Genomic DNA, 22,332 nt, shown 5'->3' with positions numbered 1-22,332 from the left:
CGTGGGGACCACAGACAGTGTCCATCTTTTTGTCAGTTATTCGGAAAAATCTAGAAACTGGAAACTGAAAAAATACCAAGCAGTGCGTTCATTAGCCATATATATGAAGCTTTTGACACCCTCATTAGACGAGCTCGCTTACTGATCGGAAACGGCACAAGTAATTTGGCGGAGTATTTTATGTCCATTGTTGCTAGGTTTAAAGACAGAAAAAATAAAATGGTAAGTAAAAGGGGACATTATAACACCCTTTCTGCAGCTGCAGGAATACGGTATGCAAAGGGGCATTTAGGTTGCCAAGAAATTTTTAGGAAAAGCATAGGAGCAACCCCAACTCGTCAATTGAAAAAACTTACACGTGAAAGAATTATGGCTAGCTTAAGGAAAAAAAAATGCAAAGTCAAAAATCCCATATTTGCCAGTGTTTCAGGAAAGATTGCTATCCGAGGAGACAAAAACTATGGTCCCAACGCAATTGCTCCAGATCTTGACGCAGAATCTTTTGAAAATGCAAAAGTGGCTGTTTTGCAGCGCTTACAGTATTCAGAGTCAGAGATTTGCCAGATTGAATTAGCCACACGGCTTCAGGGACTCTGTATCGACAATAGTTGGAAGCTGCAGAGAAAAAATAGAATTACTTCTTCAGTAGCAGGGCTTATATGCAAGCGGCGTGTTAAGACATGAGCTCCAGTAATGAAACAACTTCTGTATCCCGAACAATACAGAATTAAAGCAATGAAATACGGTCATATCCATGATCCAAAGGCAAAGTCGTCTTTTGAAATAAAGTTTGACTGCAAAATTAGTTCTGCTGGCTTATATATCCACAAAATTTTTACATTTTTGGCTGCTGGTCCTGGCGGTATAATTCTGTTCCCATCTGGTGAAAAAGCCATAATAGAGGTTAAATGTCCCATAACAGCCAAAGAGCTGTGTATCACTGAATGGTTGGAATCACAAAAGTCCAGTTGTATTGAAATCATTGACAGCAGTGAAATGAGACTAAAGAGAAACCACAATTATTATTACCAGATTCAGTTGCAACTTGAGTGCTCAGCCATCAAATCGGTATATTAAATAGTTGATGGTAGAGTTCCAAGAAGCATGGACATTCGAGAACCATTTCTTTGAAGCAATTAATTTAGTTTCGTATAGATAAATGATTTTTTGTTCAATGAATTCAGCTTGAATCAATTTTTACTATGATAAAGAGCATTTTTACTATAAGCTTGAATTAGTATTTAATATGATATGATAGTATTGCGTACCTCTTTGCAGGTTTTTTTTTAAACAATGCTTTACGCTGCACTGCAATTTATCCCCCTTTTAAGAACTAGTCACTATTATAACAATACTCTTGCGTCATTAGATAAAGAAAAGCCTCCAGTCATTTAATTTTCTGGGTCACCCAGAGTTTAACTGGATCACAGTCTCCCTTTTTTTCCCTATTCCCTGGATGGTCCATATTCTTAGGATAAATAAAATAATATTCTTTTTGAACTCGCAGTCGGCCACTAAAAAACAACGACGATTAAAAAAAGTGAAAAAATAATGCAAACAAATAAAATCATTAAACGTTTGGATACAGTCTAGGACTACACCAGGGATTAGAGGAGGGGAAGATGCAGGTAAACTGGAAGCAACCCTTAAAATATAATAAAAGTAGATTCTCGGAATAATATTAGTTTCCCAAAAGGGGAAAAACGGCTTGCCATTTCTTTGATTTCTCGAGTGCATGTTAAGGTCCTTCCTTACACGATTGAGGCTATAGACAATTTGTTCAAGGAGTGAAGTGAAAAGACAAACAAGCATTAAATAGGTATATTACCGTATATATCAAATCTGTAAATCGGTATATTAAATCGGTATCTCGTTAAATCTGTATAGAAGTATTGAATAAAAAAACAAACGTAATTTTCATAGATATTAGAAGCTAAAAGGATAGTAAAAGATTGAAAGCCGAACTGGCCAGCCATAGAAAAACAAAGAATTAAATTCGGAAACCTCCAATTGATCTAAATTCGGAGCTTTAGAGAAAGGCGAAGTAGCATCTTTAAAGGGAGTAATGGATCCAGGCTTTTAGGGGAAGATTCAGGATTAAGGGAGGCGAGTGTGGAGAGTTTACAAAAGAAATATATATTCGTTGGTTCGTAGACTAGAATCTTGGTGAATTATTTTATTTTTAGCCACATCTTTGATTACCTGTTACTTTTGTTTTGGTGGGGCAGGCTTGTATGAATGGTATCCTGGAAGAAGGATACCCCTTCAGGGGGGAAGAAGAATTCCTTTTTACCCCCTGAAACAAGGAACCGTAAAAATCACATTGAATTGCAAAGGAGAACGTTGCACAACGAAATCTGCTCGTTGGAAGACAAAAGAAAATCATAATGGAATGAATGAACGTGTTAGTTTAGCGTGTGTGAGCGGTTAGAAGACAAAGCAAAATTACAATGGAATGAAGGAACGTGTTAGCTTAGTCTTCGTGGGTCTGTGATCGATAAACAGGAAGGGGGAATTAATATTTAGTATCTATGAAGCGTTCAAAATCACACAAGATGATAAATAACTCTGAACAGAAAAAGGCAGAGAACAAGAAACAGCGAAAAATCACATTAAATTGCTAACGAAAATGCGCTTAAAAGCTAAAGAATATTACGATGCCGAGGTTTGTTTTTAAATATAGGCTCATTTTTTAAAATAGCATCATAAATAGAACCGAAATTTAAATTAACAATATACCTATTAATTGCTAAATCTGCGAAAATAATGCTCTCAAATTTATAAATTTACTTCAGCTTTAGCAGAAAACATTTTTCATCATACCGACTAATCTGTACACTTCAATGGAGTGATGGCCATTTTCAATTATAAAGTTTTTTACAAAAAAAAACAAAAAAAAACGGATGCTTCTAATCTCTATGAACACAATTTTCGGTTTTCTTCCTCAGAATGACGATCACGATGCGTATTTTTATTATTATTATTATTTTATTTCACCCAGGGTGATCGTATTCAGCTAGTGGCCGTAGAATATTAGTAGAGGGCTCAACCAAAAGCAAATCCAAAAATTTAGTACTTATTTACGCAGCAAAAAAGATTGCATCGCAAGAGCCAATTTCAGCCATTTTGTGCCACAAGATGTTACTCTAAACGGGGCAAAAACGCGACCAGCCCAATATTCTGTGATACGCAACCACTTTTAGAAATATCAAAATACAACCTCCCAGTTTCAGAGGCTATATCATTACGTGGATGCGCGCTAGTCCCTAAACATATGCTCTGACCATACAAAATAGATTGTTATCGGAAGACCGTTTAAACACCCAGACTAACAGTTATATAGCATCAAAAACTGTGCGTCAGCTATTAGGGGGGGAGGGGAAGTCAGTAGATCGTTTGTGCGAGAGAAGGTGCCTGAAGCCCCCAAAAGCAGGATTTTAGGCTAATATTTTTCAAAGATTCCATTAAACAATTTTTAGCGGGAGGGGAGGAGTGTGTGCTTTTTTTTGTTTATTTTGTATATTTGCGTGTTGCAACTTGTTTCAATTATAGTGGCAAAATATTAGATCCAATCAATTATAGACAAAATTTGTTAGATCCAACCGTCTTTTACCTTAGAGAGCAGATCTAGAGGGGGAGAGAGAGAAACCATTCATACAAGTCTGCCGCATTAAAACAAAAGGAACGGGTCACCAAAATTTTGCCACGAGTTGAATGGTTTTTATTTCTAGGCTGTATCCAAACGTTTAATGATTTTATTTGTTTGCATTATTTTTCACTTTTTTTAATCGTCGTTGTTTTCTAATGGCCGACAATAGGAGTTCAAAAAGAATATTTTTTTATTTATCCTAAGAATATGGACCATCCAGGGAATAGGGAGAAGAAGGGAGACTGTGATCCAGTTAAACTATGTGTGACCCAGAAAATTAAATGATTGGAGGCTTTTCTTTATCTAATGACGCAAGAGTATTGTTATAATGTGACTAGTTCTTAAAAGGGGGATAAATTGCAGTGTTACCCACCAATAAAAACTAAAATGAATAGAATTAAAAGAACCAATGAAATGTTTTTTGTGTGTAAGCCGGTCAGCATTTTCTACCCCAAGCCCATCCGATAAAATTTTTATAATACCCATTTCATTAAAAATAGTTCAAAGGTCAGATACGAAAAATTCCTGTGACGACGGAACCCGGCAGGACCCGGAGGCAGGCATTATGAGTAACGCTCTAAAGGCATATATAGTTCTTATGGAAGGGATGCTCATATAAACTTCAGAGACGGCTCATTTGACTGGAAATTGAAAGTTCTAGTTCACTTTTTAAGAATCAAAAGAGATCAGAGGGAAACTAGTCCCCCCTTCTCCACGCCCTAAATACATCAGATAAAAATTTCGAGATAGACATTTTGTTAAAAATAGTTAAGAGTTCTGATAACAAAAACTCCGGTGTCAACACAGCCCCCCAGGGCCCTGGGGTAGGCGTTGTAAATTATGCCCTGGGGACATATATGTTTTTTTTGGAAGGGATGCTCGTATAAACTTCCTAGAGGGCTCATTTGATTGGAAATTGAAAATTGTATTTCACTTTTTAGCAGACGAAAGTGAAAGGGGGGCAGCTAGCCTCCCCCCACTCTTCATTTATTTTTTTACAAGTTGCGCTTTATGTAGTATGGATTATCGCTAAAACGTCAAAAGTGGATCACTTGAATGGAAATCGAAAGTTTTAGTGCCTTTTTTAAGAGTCAAAAGTGATCAGAGGGCAACTGCCCCCCCCCAATTTGAGGTAGCCATTTTGTTAAAAACAGTTCAAAGATCATATAACAAAAACTCCTTTACGTATGGTCATTTCGTTAAAAATAGTACAAAGATCAGATAACAAAAACTCCTGTGTCAAAACAGCCCCCCTCAGGGCTCAGGCAGGCGTTGTAATTATTGCTCTGAGGGCATATATGGTTCTTATGGAAGGTATGCTCGTATAAACTTCAGAGAGGGTTCATTTGAATGGAAATTAAACGTTGTAGTTCATTTTCTCAGAGTGAAAAAAACGGAGGGCAACTAACCCTTCCCGCCCTCCCCGCCTTTGGGTGTATCGGATGGACAAACCCATCTGATAAAAATTTCAGGTGATCATTTTGTTAAAAATAGTTCAACCATCAGATATTAAAACTCCAGGGTCGACACAACCCCCCAGGGTCCAGGGACAGGTATTGTAAGTTACACTCAGGGGATATATATGGTTCTTATAGAAGGGATACTCATATAAACTTCAGAGAGGGCTAATTTGATTGAAAATAGAAAGTTCTAGTTCACTTTTAAAGAGTCAAAACAGACTGAAGCTTAATCTAGTCCCCCCACGCCCCTTTTCCCCAAACCCATCAGATAAAAATTGTTAGATAGCAATTTTGTGATAAATAGTTCAAACGTCAGATAATAAAAAGTCCGAGGTTGACACAAACCCATTTTTTTCCATTTGATATTGTTACTTTGATATCAGTTTTGATACTTTGATGAATATTTGATTTTTTTTTTTAACGTTTGATTTTGAAATAAAGAATTTTTAAAAACTTGAAATTTTTTGCAATCAAAAACGAAAAAAAAATTATTTAAAAAAACTTTCAGAAAAATAATTTTTTCAAAGAAAATTAAAGGCCATTTTAAATTTAAGTTCAGCAGATAAAAATACCTTTTAAAATTCAAACTAAAAACGACCAGAAATTACTATTAAGGAATAAATGAAACCCAAAACGAACAGAAATTAAATAAGGAATCATAGCAAAAACATTCAACAAGTAATAATATAAATGAATAAATAGATCAAAAAGCAATTAATGCTTAGATTGAATATGAATATCAAGCTTAAAATGAAAAAAATATTTTCTTATTGAAGTATAAATGAAACTTATAGAACAGAAATTAATTAAACAATCAATTAAAGCAGATATACAGTAGATATTAACGTGAATTAACAAATAAATCTAAAAACAAGTAAAACTTAAATTGAATATACTAATAAAGCTAAAAACGAACAAAAATCACCACAAACAAGAGTTTGGGTATGGTCTCCTTCTCTCACTGTAAAAGTCTAAAACCTACTGCGTCATTGGCGCTTAAAAGGTATTTGTATCTGCTGAGCTTAAGTTAAAATGGACTTTACTTTTCTTTGAAAAACTTATTTTTCGGAAAGTTTTTTTTAATTATTTTTTGGTCATTTTTCAGTGTAAGAAATTTCAAATTTTTAAAAATTCATTATTTCAAAATCAAACTTTAAAAAAAAATCCCATATATATTAAGGTATCAAAACTGGTATCAATATAGCAATATCAAATTGAAAAAATGGGTTTTTGTCAACCTCTGAGTTTTTATTATCTGATGTTTTGAATGAGGCAGGTTTTGAATAGGAAAAAAGCAAATTGTCTAACTGTTGCTCTAAATTTGTTTTCTATAGGTTTTGGCTCAGAAAAACAGATTTAATGAGGATGGTTGATAAATTTGTACAGATATTTTTTGAAAAAAAAAACCACCAAGTTTCTGAAAAAACCACCTAGTCTGGACGACTATTCCTTTTTCCAGATTTCATTCCCATTTTTTCAGAAAACGGATAGTCCGGACGCGCTATATGGCTGCGAAACGTGATGTCAATTCTTGGGCAGGAAATTCAAATATCGATGAAACGAGGATGCGTCGACACGTTTTCTCAGAACATTGGCGAATTGCTTTGGTCTAAAATATTTGTCGTAGATCCTACTAATCCACCAGAACGTTTTCACGTCGAAATTATACTTGAATATGGACAATCAGTTGTTAGTTACAAGTAGAAACCCCGTTTCACCGTACTTCGAGTTACGCGCCTTGAATTTTACGTCATAACTGTGCAGCCCTATATTGTATAACCTAAGAACCGTGTTCTGAGATTTTTTTTTCAAAATTTCAGGATTTTTTAAAGAAAAATCGGGATTTTATTTTCGAGCTGGTGGCAACCCTGAAGGTACTACATGGATCGATTTCACTTGATCATTTTCACTTGACATGGGAAAATCTGCTCCAGCTTTCACTATGTGAACAAAACAGTCGACATGTAGAGAACTTGTATTTCATGGAGGTGTTGTAACTTCAAGATCTAACAAGTAAACAAACCCCCCTAAACCCAGGTGTTACATTTATTATTTTTATCAAGGTAAATAGAAAAACATCCAGGGAGAATAACTTAAAAGAAAAGCACCATTATGAATCCCCCTGTATCTGTCCTTTTATGCCCTGTTCAGTCAATAGCTGTCATTCAACGGCTTCTAAGACAGTTACTTTGTCTTTTCTACTTTTAGAATGATTTCTTACAATCGTTTCCAACTCTTGCACCTTTAAGTGTTGACCGTTCTCACTGGTTGTTTTCATCATCTTGTTATTCATCTTCTATTGACAGAGTAAGAATTGTGTTTGAAGATATTTTTGAAGAAAACGGACAACCGACTATATCTTACTCCCGGACGGTAGGGCATGTGTACCTTTATTTTTTTAGTTCTGAGTTCTTTATTTAACAATAAAAATCATAAACAAAAAACTAATTCAACAAAATCTCCCCCATAAGGCTCCATGGCCGGGAAAGAACAGGGGAGAAACAAAAATACTAACAAAAAAAAATATAAACAAAATCTAAAAGAATCCAGTCGCCCACCTTAATAATCCCCAAAATGACAAGCTAGGCAGGGGGTAGTGCATGATTTCACCAACTCAAATAAATATCCAACTCAATCCAGAGACAGCAACTCCAAGGGAATTCGGAAAAACTTAATTACTAGCTAGAAATTCTCTGACATAATTTTTGAACATACCAAACGAGTGCCAGCTTCGTGCAGACACAGGGAGCGTGTTCCAAATCCTGTTGCAAGTTGTCAGAGGGTTGAAGTCAGACCTCACTGATGGAGTATGAAGACTCTGTAAATTGCTGGAAGTGCGGAGATGATAAGTCGATTGACCAGAAGTAAAAGATATATTATTAGAGCAGCAGGAAGTTGGCCGTGCAACTGTAAAAAATGAAAGAAGAACAAGAAAGAAAATAGAGAGATTTCAAATCAAGTAAGGGTTTAAGTGAAGATTCGTTAGTTTCCTTAATAAGAGTCATTGCTTTATCATAAAATTTTGAAAGTGGCATCGGAGACGAGGGAAAAGTTGACATCCAAATAACAGAACAACAAGAAACATAAGACTGAACTAGGCTGTAGTACAAGATTCTAAGAATTGACCCTGAAAATATGTGTTTGAGCTTTCTAAGGATTCCAAGACTCCTGAAGACTTTCATTTTAATCAGGTCAATACGAAGCTTGAATTAAAGATTTTAGTCAAGAAAGATGCTTAGGATTCGAACGTAACGATCCTTAGGTTAACTAAGAGAACTTCTTGATACGTGTATTTCATTTAAGTCAGGGCAAGCCTTTGAGTCTGGAGAAAATTAGACAAAATGACTTCCCAACATTTAAGGCAATATAATTTACATCAAACCGTTGGATAACTCTTTCGAAAAGGGCTTTCATCTTTGAACAAAGATCAGACTCAGTTCCACCAGCTGTGCCAAGAGTACTGTCATCAGCAAAAACAATAAGTGCATTCGGTAAGGACGAACTCCAGTCACAATTAGTGACGGATTCTGGTTGAAAAAGACGACAGCAAATGGTAGGTTTTAAATTTTCAACCGCATTAATAAGGTCATTAACGTAGATTAAAAAGAGTATCGACCCAATGACAGATCCTTATGGGACGCCAAACTCTATTCCAGAAGGGTTAGAAAAGTGCGGATCAACCGATATGACTCGACCAGATAAATATGATAGAATCCAAGAATAAGCATTCCCTATTATACTAATATGGGAAAGTTTCCAAAGAAGAGTCTTGTGCGTTAATGAGTCGAATGCTTTTCGTACATCGTGGAAAAGAGCAGCAGGTATCAGACCAGAGTCAAGAACTGAATGTAAATAATTCAAGAGAGTTGCGCATGCATGCTCAGTTGAGCGCTTTGACCTAAAACCAATCTGAAAATCATAAAAAAAAGTGTTTAGAATAAGATCCACCTTTAAAAAGAATAATAACGCGAGTGCGCTTTTAAGTTTGGGAAAACACCATTTTCAAAGAAAAGATTGGGAAAACACCATTTTCAAAGTTAATATTGATAAGTCTCGTGAGGGCAGAAACGATGACAGGAAGAATGAACTTGACAGGCGGCCCAAGGTAAGACCCAAAGTCAGGTAGAGAAGAAGAAGGACTTACAGAAGAGGGTGTAGTTTTGCCAATATTAGCAAAATAGGAAGTAAACGCATCTTGAACTTTTAGCTCATCCTCTACATTTTCGCCTTCCATCACAATACTTGAAGGGGTAGAAGCAGGCTGAGAATATGGTCTGATAACAGATTGATTACTTGCCATGTCTTCTTAATGTCTTTACCACACGCAGAGAATTTTCGGTAATAAAATAACGATTTGGCCTTTCGGCAAAGCGAATTGTAAAATCTTCTATAAGCTTTGAAAACTTCAAGTCGAGAATCACGGGAAGATGGCTTAGAGGACCTGTAAGCCTTCCAAAGATTATTTTTCTTCCTCCAACTTTTAAGGAGTCCCGGAGTTATCCAAGGATTCAAAGGGGTTGTTCTTTTCGATGCCGGATTCGACTGGGGCGTATCACATGTATCATAGGTAACTTCTTTTAAAGAATCATAAAACGAATTAAACAAACAATCTATATCAGATTCATTTTCAGAAATACTCCACAAACAACCCGCCAACCCTGACCAACGAAGATGCGAACCCTGATCATTAAATTTTAAAGAGGAAAAACCAGCTCCTTGGCTCCTCCTTGGCAATGAATCGGAAAAATCATACGTTGAAAAAACAGGAAAATGGTCTAAGATGTCACTCGTCAATACAGAATTTTGCACCAAGGTCAACGATGAAAACATATTATCAAGCAAAGAAGCAGTAATTTTATTGATGGGAGTTGGAATGCATGCAGAAGGTAATGTTCCATAAGCGAGCATTGTTGAAAGAAAATCCAAGGACGAGGATGACCTCCGGTCACACAAATTAAGGTTAAAGTCACCCATAATGACAAGTTCACATGAATGAAGTTGGATTGTTTCCAAAACCTCATGAAGAATCTGAAGGAAAGAGGGAACAGACCCACTAGGAGACCGGTACATATTACCAATAATCAAAGTTTTGGCTTGGGTTTTTAATCTCAATAAATATGGATTCAAAAATTCCTTCTTCATTTCTAGAGATTCATTTTTCGAATCAAGGAAAGTCTCACAAAGACCAATAAAATCAGGGTAGCCATTTGGATTATTTTTTCAACTCATCAAACAAAGACCCTGTACATTAAGCTGAAGCACAGAGAAACTACCATGTTGTTTGGACACTCGATCTAAATTCGACACATACTTACTACTAACTGAAAAATGGGGATTTGATGGTGATTTATAAGACTGACCTACTGAATTATTAATCAAACTAAGAACATCTATTGGGTTATTTTCGAACTGAAGTAGTCGCTCACCGAAGGAGGAGATGTCACCCGAACTAGAGTCAGACAAATTCAAAATACTTACAAACTATGATCCATCACGCGCCACTCACCACCCAGCTTGGTATCTCCATAATAATGAAAAGTGGAGAGCAACCACATAGATTTTCACGTGGTAAGTCTGTTTGATATGTTTTTTTCTAAATATTGATATTTAATAAAAATGAATTTCTCGCTCTAACTAGGCAAACAGAACGATGAACTCATTTTTGAGACAAATGAAACTGAAACACAAAAAATGAAGGCCAAAAACAGAGAGCTTAGATAAGATAAAAACTTGTATACAAAATGGAAAACAACGAAAACATAACCAAATCTCGCAAGCCAGGAGAAAAATTTATATATGTCAACTCACGAAAAAACCCCCACTAATAATATCAAACAAGTAACTGAAGAATGAACGAATAACACCAATTACTTCCAACTGACACGGCGGGGGAGGGAACCACAGAGGCTGTATAACTAGATGATTTAAAGGGACTGAAACACGAGTCCTCAATTCGCAACCAAGTCTTACTCTTAGAAGACTTTTTCGCTTCTATCCATACACTAATCCCTTTCGTTATCACTCGGGTTTCAGCAACTTTTGTTGAAGTATCAGATGACGTACGCAAATTGTGGCCGAAAGATAGCAGTTCTTTTCTACGGCGTGCCAATTCACGCGGCACATCTGAAGTGATGCTTTTTCCTGATCCTTTCAGTTTACCACAATTTTTCATAATAGCGTCTTTATCTACTAAATTAGCCAAAGTCACGAAATCTGGCCCGGCTTTTGCTGTAGACTTAGATGTTGCCCTAGTATTAGAGCCTGATGGTTTATTTACATTCAAACGATAGCACTTGACGAAGGGCATTGAATTCACGCTACTGACTCCTATTTTAGCGAGAAACCCACCAGCAGCAATTTCTGAGTTACTACCTTGAGCAGTTGGTATGCCGTGAAGCAGAATGTTCTGTCTTTTTGAAACAAGTTCAACTTGAAGACAAGACTTTTTCAGATTTATTACTTCGGCTTTGAGAACCGTATTTTCTTCTTTAAGCTTCAAATTCTTATTTCGCAAAGCCTCAATCCCCTTTTCCAGGCTAAGAATCTTCGTCATAAATTCAGTGTGCTTCTGATCAAAGTATGACTTCGTGAGAGACATCATAAAATTATTCAATAATCTCCCCTAAATTGGCTAATTATCAAATTAAAAATCTATTAAACAGAGACTTACTGGCAAGGGCCCCGTATTACTGAAATAAATCCAGAGAGGCCCGTGTTCAAACAGCACAAAACAGCTAACAAATATCTTAGATTTGCAATAGTATCCACCTCCACGCACTAGCTCCGAAGGGAATGAATGCTGGCAAGCGTGTTTATTTTTAACATTTGCTGTTGTGCAATATATTGTTTCTTTATTTTAAGCTTTATTACGCCTAGGGACAAAACAAAGTTGTGTTGGCCTGAAAACTAGAATAGGTTATTTTAGTAGAACTTCTTAGACTGAGCTTGAAAAGTTTTCTGTTTTTTCCTTTACCTACAGTGTTTAAGCTGTTAAGTTTTTGTGAGAGTCAACAAAAATCAAGTTAGTTCATCGTTAAAGAGAAACAAATAAGTGCCAAAAATAAATTTGAGGGCATTTTAAAATTAAGCATACAAAATGGCATTAGAAAGGTTCCTAGAGTTTTTCTAAAAATTAAAAAGGCTAATTAAAAAAACGAAATTTGAAACACTATTGGTAAAAAACTGCATAATGGAAAACCGATTATATATTCATTTGCAGCTTCACGCCACAAAGGCCCTTTGCCTCATGACCCAACTAATCACTGGGCCATAAGTCATAACTCTGCAACTTGAATTAAAATATGAGCTTCAAATTCGCATTGCATGTACAAAGACACTAAATTTAAGAGAAAACTATACTCACTTATACCCCACATAATTAAATTCACTAACACTTGTGGTGACGTAAACAGGTTGCAGCCACTAGCTTTGGTGTATTGATTTGGCCGAGACTGACGACTTAATTTATGGTCCTAATGTATATGGGTAACCTGTTATTCTATGGGGTGAAAGAATCTTATTATAAGCAGACGATTCCTACTGAGCTTTGCGAGTAATATGTGCCCTTGCGTCAACTCAAAGCAATCCAAGTTCCGGTAATGACCAGAGGTCAAAGATATGTCAAAACAAAAAGGCAGAATGAAACAGGCAACTGTTGCTTATATTCGATATGCCCAGCCGCGTATTCTGTTCCAAAACAAGGACGTGGGTATTTTTCAGTTTCCAATTTCAATCTTTACATCATGTAGCTTAGGTTTACGGAAAGACCCGGCTTCTCTTGTTGTCGATTCTCCAGTTAGCCTAGACAGAACAACTAGCATTGAAGTTGTCCAAATGTTCAACTACCTGGGCTCTATAATTTCCTCAGATGGATCGCTTCTCCCTGAGTTGCAAGCAATGATATCCAAAGTGTCTTCTACCATGGATAGGCTGAACGGTTACCTTTGGTGAAAACCGAACATCAGTCGTTCAAATAAACTGTGGGTTGTCAAAACCCTCGTCGTTTCGGCAATGTTTTTACGGAGCTGAAACATGGCAACCACCAACCACAACACTAAAGGCCATCGATGTATTCCAGACGAAGAGCCTGAGAAGGATCGACGGTCTAAGATGGTTTGATTTCATGAGCAGTGAGAAGCTGCTGCATCTCAACAAGCAGACTCGGTTTTCTAACCAAGCAGCTGAGCGTACCTTGCGATGGTTTGGACACCTACTTCGAATGCACCAGCACTTACCCGGAAAGACGATCTTTGAATTTTACCCTACGAAAACCGGTTGGAGGTGACCCCGCGGTCGACCAAAGATATGATGTTCTGACAGCATCTCCGAGTTTCTGGCGATGGCAAACATCAGACCGAGCAAAGCACAAACATTCGCACTGGACTAAAGCGGATGGAGGAGACAGGCGTCACTCTCTACGCCAGTTAACGTTTTAAAGTCTTTTTTTTTGTATTTACAAGTTTGAGCCTTTTGTCAGTGAATGTTAAAAAAAACTAATTTTATGAATTTTTAAGATTCTAATTTAATCTAGAAGAGTTGGTAAACAGCCAAGTGTTGACGGAGAGGTATTTCTAATGGTAGGGCTTTGTCACAGGTGCTTGAAGTGCGCTATTTGGGTTTCCAGCTTGATTATAACTTTTCTTGGAGGCTTCATAGTGATCTTGTTGCAGCAAAAATTGCTAGAGTTCTGAGAATTTTGCGCCGATTATAGTAAGTGTTACCATTATCAGTTCTTCTGTTTTAAAAAAATTACGAGTGCTTAATATTGGTTAGATTCGCAATTATCAAGCTTTTTTTGGGGCTTATCGATGTTGGAATGATCTATGTCCTACAGCTTTTACTTATTTTTTTAGTGTAAATCGTTCGCTCCACAAGTATGCAATTAGAGAAGCGGATAATTTTGTTGTTGAGTACCGAGACCACCGCAAGTGCCAGTTTTGGAATTAGGTATTTAGCCCCAGGTATTTGGAATGTTAACTCAGATGGCATTCGGGAGGCTGAGCACTGAAGCAAAATTTAAAAAACATTTATTGGGAGAGGGCAGTTAATTTTGGTATTATTTATTATGTGAGAGTGTTTTGGTACCTTTTTGATTTTGTTACTAGTTGAGAATTAGAGGATTGCAGTCGTCCATCCTCAGACTTTTTGAGCCTTCCCCGGGCAGTTGTGTGTATATATAGTTTACTTTTTAATTATTAGTAAATAAAATAAATTGGTTGAAATTTGTGAAAAGAGAAAAAAAAATTTGAAGATTAATCCTTTCTTTTTCCAATTGAAATTTTAGTTCAAGCTTTTCTCTTTTCTGCAAAGGTATAAGCTTGTTCTCTTTTTCTTAAATGCCCCATTACAGAAACTAAAGAAATTTAACCACAATGACGAATGATTAGGTTTATGTAATTAAGCAATTTAGTTTAACTTAATTAATGTAATAATTAACCTAATGTAACTTTGATTCATAGAACGGACTAATTCCATCCCTTATTTTAAGATGTTTGCGTAGTCAGTTCAAAGTAAAGAAAAAGATTTTCAAAGTTTTATTCAAATTTTCTGTTTTGACTTATGAAATATTGAATTTGTCAGGTTCTACATTTGGTCTACATATAGTAAATGCAGTGGTTAATAAATGCTTAAAGGTGGTAAAAAGATGAAAAATATGGACCTGGACTCTACAGTCTCTTCCGGCGGTGTTGATCTCCGTTTCATGGCCTTTCAGGCCGGAAGTGCGGGGGGGGGGGCGTTGGAAGCCAGTCATCCTGGGCTTTTGTACACCTTTTCTGTTTACCTTCCTCCGATTCCTCCAGGTACTCATTCAGAGCTGGGTCGTCTCTGGCTTAGCTAACAGAGTAACGCAACTGATCCCCGTTCTGAGCCAAATAGCCGGCGACATCAGGACTTGATGTTATTTCTAGTAGCTTCTAGGTATCTTCAAAGTTTTTTCTAGTAAATACTTTAAATACATTACCTATAGAAATATAAGATTAACAGCTGAATAACATTGTTACTTATCATTTGATTTCAGCTTAAAAGATGATTCCAATTTAATTCACAAGATTTTAATTTAAATTTTTAAATATAGTAATATGGATTCAATCAATGCTTGCCCTGTGCAAATTCTTTCATTGTTATGGTGAATTGCCGTCATAAATAAGGCAAATATTTTACAATTGAAAAAATATTAGTTTAGCTTTCGAGGTCACAATTTAAATTTTACTTCCTTTCCGAAGACTAGATGGCGTTATTTGCAAGCTAACTATCAAAGCCGACTAAGAGGCTATTTTCACGAGGACTCGGGTTGAACTCGAGTTCAACTAAAATCCTCGTGAAAACAACGAAATATAGATAAAATCCATCTTTTGTTCAACTTAGAGATGGATTTTCAACTTAGAATTCTATGCAGGTTGACGTTCTACTCTGCTATTAACACAGAGTTGAACAAACGATGGATTTGAGCTCAACTTCGGGTCCAACTTTAGATGGATTCGAGGAGGACTTACGCAAAAACATACATCCAGCGAGCAAATCCAGCGCGAAAACATAAATCCACGTGGAAGTTGAACTCGAGTTCAACTCAAGTCCTTGTGAAAGAGCAGCCTCTAAGTTTCCCTTCTGATATTCGCAACAAGAGGAAAGCTGCCAGACGGATATTTGCAAAAAAACTTTGAAAGATTTTGTAAGTCTAGACTTTGAAAACGAATTCAAACCACCCGTGGAAAGTGTTCATGGGTAGTAGTTTTTACCATCAAATCTTGCCTTTAAAATAACTGACAACTCTCACTGTTTTCTTTATTTTGTAGATCAATAGCTTCGAAAATAAATAGTATGTACCGAATACCGTGCAAAATATTAAAGTATGAATGTCACTTTATTGAAGTAAGTTGATTAGGACAACAGAAGCGGTGTCAATTTTCAAATTACAAGAGGCATTTCCAAATAACAAGCAAACAACGTCTCGCCAGGTACAGTTCTCCAAAAGTGGTTACGCCCTTTGAACCAGGTGAGCAATCAGACATAAGTGAACCCTTCAGCCAGTCATTAAAACCTTCTCGAAAAAGAGTGGGAAAAGACAGAAAAGATGTAAAACTGGCAGTGTATCCCAGCATCAGTCCAAGAAATGCACCATTTTGGTGGATCATAGATTTCTTAGATGAAGTAAGATGATTAGATTGACTGGGGTAATGTGAATGCTTACAATAGATTTAGACACCCAAATGATAGATTTTTTATTACTCTAAAAGTAGATAATTCATATTTGTTTCCTTAATTTTGCCGAGTCTTCTCGCTATTTTTGGCTGTGCTATTGATCGCCAAGCTATTAAATCTTTGATTAGCTCTAAAACATTCAAAGCAATACGTGGTAAAGTAAGAATGTGGCATTGTTTCAGCTGTCGTTAGATTTTTGGAGGTAGTCTCAAAAAAGAGCCATTGGAAAATTATTTGCGGATGACTATTTTTGTGGATGTTAGGTCACTTCTAAAGATAATGTTAATTAAGCTAATTAATTAAGCTAATGTTAATTAAGATAATTAAGCTCCTAAAGCTTAATGTTCGGTCACGTCTAAAGATATTAGATCGCAGTTATGAAATGAAATTACAAATCTTACACACAAAAAATATATCCAAAAGTAGTTAATATCTTAATCAGAATTTACCTTTAATGTGGGAACGTTTCAACCCTCGCGAGGAGTTACTTATATTTATAATAGGACCACACATGCAACTTCATTTTTGAATTGTATATTTGTGATTCAGTCGTATTGTATAAAGAAGAATGAAAAAAGAGCCATTAAAAAAGTACTCGTGGGTGACTATTTCCATGGGAGAGCCAGTCCAAAATTTAATTCACATCTTAGGATGTTTAAATTACAGTTATGAAATAAAGCCCTGATCTTAAAAAAGTCCAAAAATATATTAAAATCATAGTCATTGTTTAATTTTAATGTGATTTCAACTTTCATCAGAGTTGTGATGAGTTACTTATATTCATAATGTGCAGATCCTGGAATTTCGAAGAGATGCATTTTTGTAAATATTTTTCTTACTCGTATTTCTTCTCATCATCTGATCAAAATGCTATGCAATGCTTACTCTTCATTTTTCAATCAGGGGGTTAAATAACCTGGCCAAAGTAATTACTTTATTAAGTTAAAGGAGGGTTGTGATATAACTGGCCAATTTGTTGGGAGGCCAATTGCAACACTGTAAAAGTAAGAAAACGAAGATTTATTATAATTAATAAATCAAGCCACTGTGTACTTTTACATTTTTTGTTTCTTTTTTTTGCTAACATTTTAGCTTCGTAAGCGGGGCATAAAAAAGTTCATGAGTATTATAACATTTACTCAAGCGTTAAAATGAAATTTTTTTCTTAGGAAAACTCCTTATCTCCAGCGTTTTCAGTTAAAGGTAATACACTAAAAGTTTATATTTGCTAGTTTAAAAATTCACAAAGAAGACAGATTTGGAAACTCATTTATAAGACATGATCAGAGTTCAGTAGCCTAATTCTAATTTTAATATTTTTCTTTTTACTTTTTCAGCAGCTATCTGATAAAGTAACATATAATTTCAATAAACAAAAAAAAAAAAAAAAATTAAGATTTTAGGCGTGCATAAATAAGAATATCAGTAAGCCAATAATACGACTGAAAAAAATCTCCGTCACACAAATAGGGGACTTTGCTCCATCTGACAACTTCGAAATCCAAATATTCTAAGACCCGAGTCAGATCTTTAGCTTGCTCTTCTAGTGAAGTGTTGTTCAGCGAAATGTTTTCCAAAGGCCTGTTTTTAATGCCACCTAGAAAACAAAAAGATACATAGAATGTAGAGGCCCCAAATTTTATAAATTACAGTATTGCAATGGCTAGACTCCGAAATTTTATAATATTTATACCCAACTATTTGCAAGAGGGAGATGTTTATAAGTCCTCCATTGCCTCCGCAAAGTAAATCTTGATCAAGATTCTAACCCATCTTAGGATTATTTTTTAAAGATTGACGACTCCATTTAATAACTAAAATCTAGACATTCTAAGATGTGAAGAAAGCCTTTAGCTGGTTCTTCCACAAAAGTTTGTCTTCCATTAATAATTTTCCAATGTCTTATTTTTAATTCCACCTCCAAAACTATGAATGGCTGAAAAATGAGCAATCCCATCATATTTCAGGTCATGTCCAGCTTTTTTTTGTTAATATCACGCCCCCAATCTCTCTATCTATAATATGTGGCCTTTTTTTTATTAAAGATAAACCTTGGTCTAGTCTAAGTAAACAATAACAAAATATTTGAATTAAAGATTTTATATTATAATATGTTGTAGTTCTAAAATCATAACAAAATGACTATGAGATTCTTATAAGTTAGATATTGAGAAACAAAATGCCAATAAAAGAGATAAAAGAACATCGATCAAGAAAGCTGCGGTAAGTTGAATTTAGACGCGAGCTAAGCTAGAAATAAGCTGCTCTGATTGGTCTAAAATTGTTCTTCCTAGACACTAATATCTAGCAGAAAGATTTGAGAACGGCTTTAAGAAAATCGGAAAGTTTCCCTAATGTAAAAATCAACCAAGTTGTATCATTTCTTCTTTTCGTTTATAAACTCAACGCCAAATTTTGTAGGCATTTAACTTTGAATTATAAAAAGAAGAAAACGTATACGTTTACAGCTAAATACAGGAAATAATTTGTGATGATTAGGTCAAGAAATTTAGAATTTAAAGAGAAAAACTCCAGATATATGTGAACTAAATAATTTTGATGTTATTTTTGTTATTGGATTTAATTTTGATAAATTTGAATTAAGTTATTTCTTGAGCTTAATTTAAAGTTTTGAATTATTTTTGGTGAATAGCTTTCTTTATTTATATTTATGTTAATAAACATCTTAGCCGGAAAAAAACTAAAACTTCAGTTCTAGCACACGAATGGCCAAGTCTGATAGTCAAAGTTTTCTGTTTGTTTCTTTTTCTTTTTTTTTGCGGAGATTATTGCATTTTATTAAAAATTTTTTTTTTTTGCATTTTTTGTATGACTGCTTTTTGTTCTCTTTTCTTCGTATTTTTATTTTCTTTTTGTACTCCTACACTGTACACTTGCTGTATTTGACTGGTTATCAAATATATTGTATATTATAATTAAATCAGGGCGAAAAGTTTGGAAGAATAGGAAGATAAGTCTGCAAACCTAGTTAGAATATTAGAAGCTACAGTGATGACAATAGTCAAATATGGCTCTGAAGCATGGGCGCTTCGAAAAGCGGATGAAGATCTGCAAGATGTATTCCAGAGAAAATGCTAAACATTCGTTCTTGGTACTCGGATGACTGACCGTATTTCAAACAATAGAAAGAACGAAAAAAAGGGTTCAATATCTCCCTATTGGGCTATAATAAGAGAGAGTTTGAAGTGGCTAGGGCACGCCGTGCGGATGAAGGATGACCGATTGCCGAAGATTGTTCTTTTCGACAAACCGTCTAGGGCGAAAAGGAAAGCAGGTCGTCCTCGTCTGGGGTGGGAGGATGTCGTAAGGAAAGATTTAAGGGAACTGGGAACCTCCTTGGAGGGTGTAAATAGGGAGACTTTTAACATATTATAATGGAGGAGTTGCGTGCGTAGCTGTGTTGGCCTCAGGCGGCTTGGTGCTGATGTGACTTGTTAGTAGTAGTAGTAGTAGAAACAACTCTCTATGCGGTTCCAGTCCCCCGCAAGCGGTAACGAAAAAAAGAGGACAGATGAATACTACCCATGCAAAAAAGTGATTTTCTTTGATGTTCAAGTTGAGGAGCTATAACTTTCCTGAGTAGGGTTTTCGACAATGGCGATCATAATGGTGCAGTTTTCATTTCGATTTAATACCACTTTTGAGGGTTTTCAGTTTTTTCTCGTAAATTTCTATAAATTTGTTTTCTCAACAAAATTTGACCATCAAGATTAACCGAAATCATAGTTAACCACTCCTGATCAGCTTCTAAAAGCAATTTTCGCTGACTTGACATTTTTTTAAAGCGTTTTTAATTTTTTTCTACTGTTGGCCGTGGTTCGTTTTTCTCTAGGTTCCAGGTATCGCTGCAACCATGATTTTATCACTTCAAATGACGTTTCTTATAATACTCGACACGGCAAATAACCTTTAACATATATACTGAAATCTTACGTGACATACTTTTCAGAAGAAATCTTTCTAGACTTAGTATACGAAAAGCATATTTATATAATCATTATAAAAAAAAGTAGTGGAAAGCAGTAAAGCTCTAAAAATTATTTTGGGACTATATAACATCAAAATTCTAAAACTTTATCACTTTTTTAGTGATCTCTTCTGTTTTCTAGAACATCTATACCTAAGAGGTTTTACTAAGAGGTGGAGGTTTAGGTGGAAATTTATGGGTCCATCCCAAAAATTATACTGATCTGAAGTTGATAAGGCTTTTCTATATAAAAAAAATTATTGAAAATCTTAAAATACGCATGTGTATTTCAATGGTAAATTATTTTCTTAGACCACACTGCCTTTCTATTTACAAAATTAACCAAATGAAAATATATAAAAACGGTTGTAGTATTTTAAAACAAGATAGTGAACAAAAACAAAAACAAACTATAGGTAATAAAAAAATAGAAAATTTCGGGTTCACGTCAGGAAGCGTTTATGAACAGAAGAAAAACAACAAAGAAACTAAACTAAATAAAAAAAAAACATATAAAGAAAAAAAAACACAACTAAACTCACATTTTAAGAACGTTCGATACGATAATGATAATATGATAAATTTGTTTTTCTTTCATTTATATATTTTGTTTAGATTAGTCTGTTTGTTGCTTTTTTCCGTTGATAATAGCTTCCGGACGTGAAGCCGAAATATTAGGAATTTTTAACATTCACAGTTTGCTTTTTTTTTAGTTTTTCTTCGTTTTAAAATATATCGTCCGTTTTTCTATAATTTCGGTTGTTCAACACAAACAGAGTCACATGGATGGCTGAGACCAAAATATGTCACGTTCGTTCTATAGCACGTCTAGTGTGCTTCAAGGCTAAGCCAATGAAAGAATAGCGCTTCCCTAATTTCGATTAACCATTTTGTTCGACATTTCAGAAAAAAAATTCTTTTGAGATCGATCCAAACGTCATAATGGTTGATAAGTCGTCGTTTTTCAGCATTTTTAGTGTTGTGAGACCCCTTAGGTAAGTTGAATAGAGCGAGTCACATTACAGCTCACTCATAACGCAAACAATTGTAGTCTAGTTTTCTGTTTTATCCGTAGAGCTAAATTATTAGTTAATGATCAGTAATTCAATCATTATTGAGCAACGCATAATCATTAAAAAATACCCTTTTTTATTTGAAAGTACGTACGTTGTAGATTGAAATATGTTATTAAAAAAAAAAAAAAACACACACACATAAGCATATTATGTTTTCTGACTGCGTTCATTTGCATATAGGATACCCTCCCCCACCCGCAAGCTGAGTAAGGTGGCAAAATTAGGTCACATATCTCAGGTTTATTTAAAAAAAATAAACGTTACACACCGGGGCTCGCTATTTTTGGCCACTAGTCCTAGAAAACCGGCACTGTGCAGCCCTATATTGTATAACCTAAAAACCTTGTTCTGGGAGATTTTTTTTAATTTCAGGATTTTTTAAAGAAAAATCGGGATTTTATTTTCGAGCTGGTGGCAACCCTGAAGGTACTAAATGGCTCGATTTCACTTGGTCATTTTCACTTGACATGGGAAAATCTGTTCCAGCTTTCACTATGTGAACAAAACAGTCGATATGTAGAGAACTTGTATTTCATGGAGCTGTTGTAACTTCAAGTTCTAACAAGTAAACAAACCCCCCTAAACCCAGGTTTTACATTTAGTATTTTTATCAAGGTAAATAGAAAAACATCCAGGGAGAATAACTTAAAAAAAGCACCATTGTGAATTTTTGGCCACTAGTCCTAGAAAACCGGCACTGTGCACTGTGTTTGTGAGATTTTCGTTTGTGTTTGTTGAGATTTGTGACATTTTCGAACAGTTTATTAAAGTTAAATTCCGGGATACAGATGTTCCATTTTAATTAGATGCATACCAAACTAGCATAAAACTTTAAGTAACAAATAAATAAACAAAAAAGATTTCACTTCAAGTCTCTAAATAAAGTCAATAATTTTCTGTCTGATTTAGGAGAATAGGCTAGGTTTCGGACTAATGAGGCCATATAGGCTATATAACAAT

The 22,332-nt window shown here is 35.3% G+C and overlaps 1 protein-coding gene across 2 annotated transcripts in view; it reads right to left on the bottom strand.

The window, feature by feature from the left end:
• Positions 1–15,935: 15,935 nt before the first annotated feature.
• Positions 15,936–22,332, bottom strand: part of LOC148952380 (protein-L-histidine N-pros-methyltransferase) — a 154,386-nt gene continuing 147,989 nt past the window's right edge. For both annotated transcript variants that reach the window (XM_089089838.1, XM_089089837.1), the window contains one exon: positions 15,936–17,905. In XM_089089838.1, the coding sequence (XP_088945964.1) occupies positions 17,700–17,905 (206 nt within the window). In that variant the 3' untranslated portion in view covers positions 15,936–17,699. The remainder of the gene's footprint in view (positions 17,906–22,332) is intronic.

This window comes from Artemia sp. Qi Xiang Cuo, chromosome 5 (genome assembly GCF_049724085.1).
Source record: "Artemia sp. Qi Xiang Cuo chromosome 5, ASM4972408v1, whole genome shotgun sequence".
NCBI lineage: Eukaryota > Metazoa > Arthropoda > Branchiopoda > Anostraca > Artemiidae > Artemia > Artemia sp. Qi Xiang Cuo.
The sequence above is the reverse complement of the archived record's forward strand: the minus strand, read 5'-3'. Positions and strand labels throughout refer to the sequence as shown.